General features: G+C 51.8%; 1 protein-coding gene across 1 annotated transcript in view; it reads right to left on the bottom strand.

The window, feature by feature from the left end:
• Positions 1-207: 207 nt before the first annotated feature.
• KCND1 (potassium voltage-gated channel subfamily D member 1) overlaps positions 208-3775 on the bottom strand; it is a gene marked incomplete at its 5' end in the record, with an annotated part of 7848 nt that continues 4280 nt past the window's right edge. Inside the window, 3 exon segments of the mRNA XM_006163524.3 lie at positions 208-2003; positions 2006-2022; positions 3377-3627. Of these exon segments, the coding sequence (XP_006163586.1) occupies positions 1792-2003; positions 2006-2022; positions 3377-3627 (480 nt within the window).

Here is a 3775-nt window from a genome sequence, read left to right as displayed (position 1 = left end):
GCAGTCAGCTACATGAGAGTCCAGTGACATAACCATTATGCCAACTGCTGGTCCCACCAAACAGATACTTTTTTAAAAATTATTTAATTTTATTTATTCATTCATTTCATTTTAACCCCCCCCCCTCACACACACACACACACACACACACACACACACACACACAGAGAGAGAGAGAGAGAGACAGAAACCAGGTTGGCCATGTGGGGGTGGTCCAGCACCATAATCACCATGCCACCTCCCCAAACATACTTTTATTAGGGTTAAATTCAGAGTCGTTTGCTGTCAAGAAGCCTGGGTTTAAGTCTCTGCTAACCAATCCTGTGTTGCTGTGGGTCTTGGTTTCCCCATCTGTGAATGAGGGGGCTGAAGAGTTGTCAGAAGAAATGTCTCGGAACCCCCTAGCCAGCTTCACCAGCTGTAGATTTGACTTTTCAAGCCACCTTCTTTCGTATCTCCTAGAGCTTCATCTTCCAGAAGACATCCCCAGCCAACCGCCTCCCATACCTTTACCCATATCGGCCCTTCCACTAGTTAAAAGGCATTGAAATCATCATTTTCAATCCCCCAGCCCAACCCAGCCCTCACACCCACAGAGCCAGGAGGTGCTCAGTCCTCATCTCTCCTCTCAGGTTTTATTTACTGATGGAAATTACATCTTTATCAACTGCCAGCTGCACAGGGACAGTACCGGGGACAGGGAACCTGAGATGATGCCAGATTTCAGCTTGTGAGCAGAATTCCGGAAGGTGAACCAAGAGGGAAAAGAGAGAGGAGTATGTGAAAAGGAGTTATGATAGAGGAGGAGATCAAGAAGTTTCTCCTGCCTCTTACAACTCCTCAACTTCAGCAACAACCCAGGTCTCAGCCCCTGATGCTTCTGGACTCCTGCCCAAGTACATGGAATCAGCCTCTGATCTCCAAACACAGCTCAGCTTTTGCTAGCTGCCAGGCTCTTATCTCAGCCAGTCCAGACTCTAGCCCAACCCAGGAAGGAAGCAAACCAGAGAAGAGAGGTGTAGTTAGAGGTGGCCCCTCTGATCAGGGCAGATGTAAATGCTGCAGCAAACTGGTCAGAGGCTTTGCATAATGTCATGGCAGCAGCTGCTATTGCTAGAGTTTGCTGTGGGCCCAGTGGAGGGCAAGGTGGCAGGGACCCATTTCCAGCAGCCAGGGAAGGGGGCAGTGGTGTTTGTGCTATGTGTGTGTGTTGGGAGAGGCAGCCTGACCCCTTGGCCAAGGCCTGCAGGTGGCAGATCACTGCTGAGGCCGCAGCCCATGAAGCCAGTGGTTGCATTCCAAGCTCCAGAATACGGGAATTGTTGGACCTGGTGGAGGGCAGGACCTCTCCTAGAGACTAGATTAGAGGTAAGTTTCTCTGCTTGGAACTCCCAAACCTCCTCAGCCCAGTAAAAGGGAACACTCCTTCTCAGGTCAGAGCTCAGATATCAGATGGAAGCTTTACCTACCTCGGAGGGCCCATGGGGAGGAGCATGCAGGAGGCCAGCTTGGGGAGAGAGGCCAGTCCCAGAGTTCTGGGGCAGGAAGCCAGGGGCCTGTGGAAACCTAGTGCTCCAGTCTCCATCAGGAAGATTTTCTGGGGTGGGATGAGTTCCCCATTCCCTGGCTCCTTCCCCACAAGGTGGGCCATTCTGTGAAACTCCATTGCATAGTTCTCAGTGGGGGCAGAAGGGGTCCCCAGGCCTGCCCCTCTCTGCTTCCCCAAAATATGGCTTTGGAAAGGAGTCCCCCAAGAATAAAGGAGGCCTTCTGAATGGGAAAGCCCACACCTCACAAGGAAGAGATCTTGACAGTCTCAGGAAGGAGGCAGGGGGTACCCAGGCTGGAGTTCCTGAGGGTACTGCTGGTCCTGCCGCCACCACTGCCGCCGCCGCCGCCAGGGGAAGAAGGGTGACTTTCATCTGGGGTATTGGCAGGGGGGGGGGGGGTACTGATTAAAGGTGACCCGAAGTCCCGGCTGTCGCAGTTCAGGTCAAGGCTGTGGCATTGAGGCTTGAGCGGCTGGGGACAAGGATGGGGAAGATGGAAAGCTCTTCAGAAGTCATCCTGATGACATCATCCTTGCCACAGCAATTATGGCATTTACTGAGTTCCTACTGGGTCGCTGGCACTGTGTCAAGTGCTTCCCCTGTACCATCAATAATGGTGGTAGAGAGTGAAGGCCCTGGAGTCACAGAGCCCTGAGTTAAAATCCTAGTCTCACTTAACTGCTCTGAATGTCTCTTCCCTCTCATGTGTAGCACAGGAATAACAGTATTTCCTACTTTACTGGGTTGTTATAGAGACTAAATGAGATAATAAATGATACAAAGTACTCAGAGCAGTGTCTGGGAATAATGAGTGTGCACGTGCCCACACATTCTTTCTTGTAGTTACTCCTAACCATGCCAAAGTCCTCATGGGAGTCCACAGCAGGATTTCCACACTTGGGTTCTCATCCCCTCTGACTTGACCTGCTACTACCCCCTCTACTCTCTTCCAATCCTACTCCACCAGCTGTAGCTTCCTTGCTGTGTGTCTAATGTGCAGCACACCCACCTCTACCTCCAGACCTTTGCATGAGCTGAAAGAAAGCTCTTCCTCTAGTTTTGTTTTGTTTTGTGTTCCATTTGCCAGAGGGCATGTGTGCTTGCGAGAGAGAGAGAGAGAGAGAGAGAGAGACAGACAGACAGACAGACAGACACAGAGAGAGAAGGAAAGCAAGGAATCATCCTCCATGGGGAATGGTCATGCCACAGTCCCTTCTCCTGCATCTCTCCCTCCTTTGGGGATTTTGGGGATGCACACACATGCACTCAATGTGTTTTTCCAGCTGCCAAGTCCAGGACTCGAACCACATGTTCGGCCATGTAGGATCCAGCTGCCTTAACCACCAGGCCATAGGCTGGCCCTCTTCTTCTAGTTATCTGTGTGGCTCACTCGCTTGTCTCCTTCAGGTCTTGGCTCAGGTGTCACCTCAGTAAAGCCTTCCTTGCCCTACACTTTCCATCTCCCATCCCCAATTTAATCTTCTCTTTGGCACGTACAACTATTTGACACACTATATAATCTGTGTTTGTTTATTAACTGTCTAATCCCACCGGAATATAAATTCCAACAGGATGGGGATCTCGGTCTGTTCTGTTCAACGCTGTGCCCAAAGTGCCTAAAAGTGTGCCTGGCATACAGTAAGTACTTAATAAAAACTTGGCAAAAGCACAAATGAAGAACAAAGAGTTCCAAGCAACGTAAGCCCAAGCTTCCAGCAAGGAAGAGTTCAGGTTTGAGCTTGACTTACCTGTCGTGAATTCTCAGACCCTCTAGTCCAAGCTCAGGGTTTCCCTAGGTGTGGCCAACAGGTGGAAGGGCTGCTTACCTCTGAGGGGCAGGGCTCCTCTGTAGCCCTGCCAGTGTGTCCAGCTCCTGCATGCTGCCACGGCTAACTGAGGCAGTGGAGTTGGCAAGGCGGATGGCACGGCGCTTGGCCCTGCGGGGGCAGCAGGAAGAGAGCAGGCTGCCAGGCCCCACTGGCTGGGAGGACACAGAGGTACTGCGGCTGGTGCGGCCACCCAGTGAGACAGCTCCCAGAGCCTCACTGAAGGTGAGTTCATCTGTGAACTCATGGCACTGTGAGTAGAAGGGAGGCAGGGTCACAGGGTGCCCTGTGAGAGCTAATCCCACCCCAGGCCTTTGCTCAGCCTGTTTCCTCCTTTTTGGACATCACTTTCCCTTCCCTTCCCTTCCCTTCCCTTCCCTTCCCTTCCCTTCCCTTCCC

This window comes from Tupaia chinensis, unplaced genomic scaffold (genome assembly GCF_000334495.1).
Source record: "Tupaia chinensis unplaced genomic scaffold, TupChi_1.0 Scaffold142384_1, whole genome shotgun sequence".
Taxonomy (NCBI): domain Eukaryota; kingdom Metazoa; phylum Chordata; class Mammalia; order Scandentia; family Tupaiidae; genus Tupaia; species Tupaia belangeri.
Note: the sequence above shows the minus strand (reverse complement) of the source record. Positions and strands in the feature narration are given on the sequence as shown.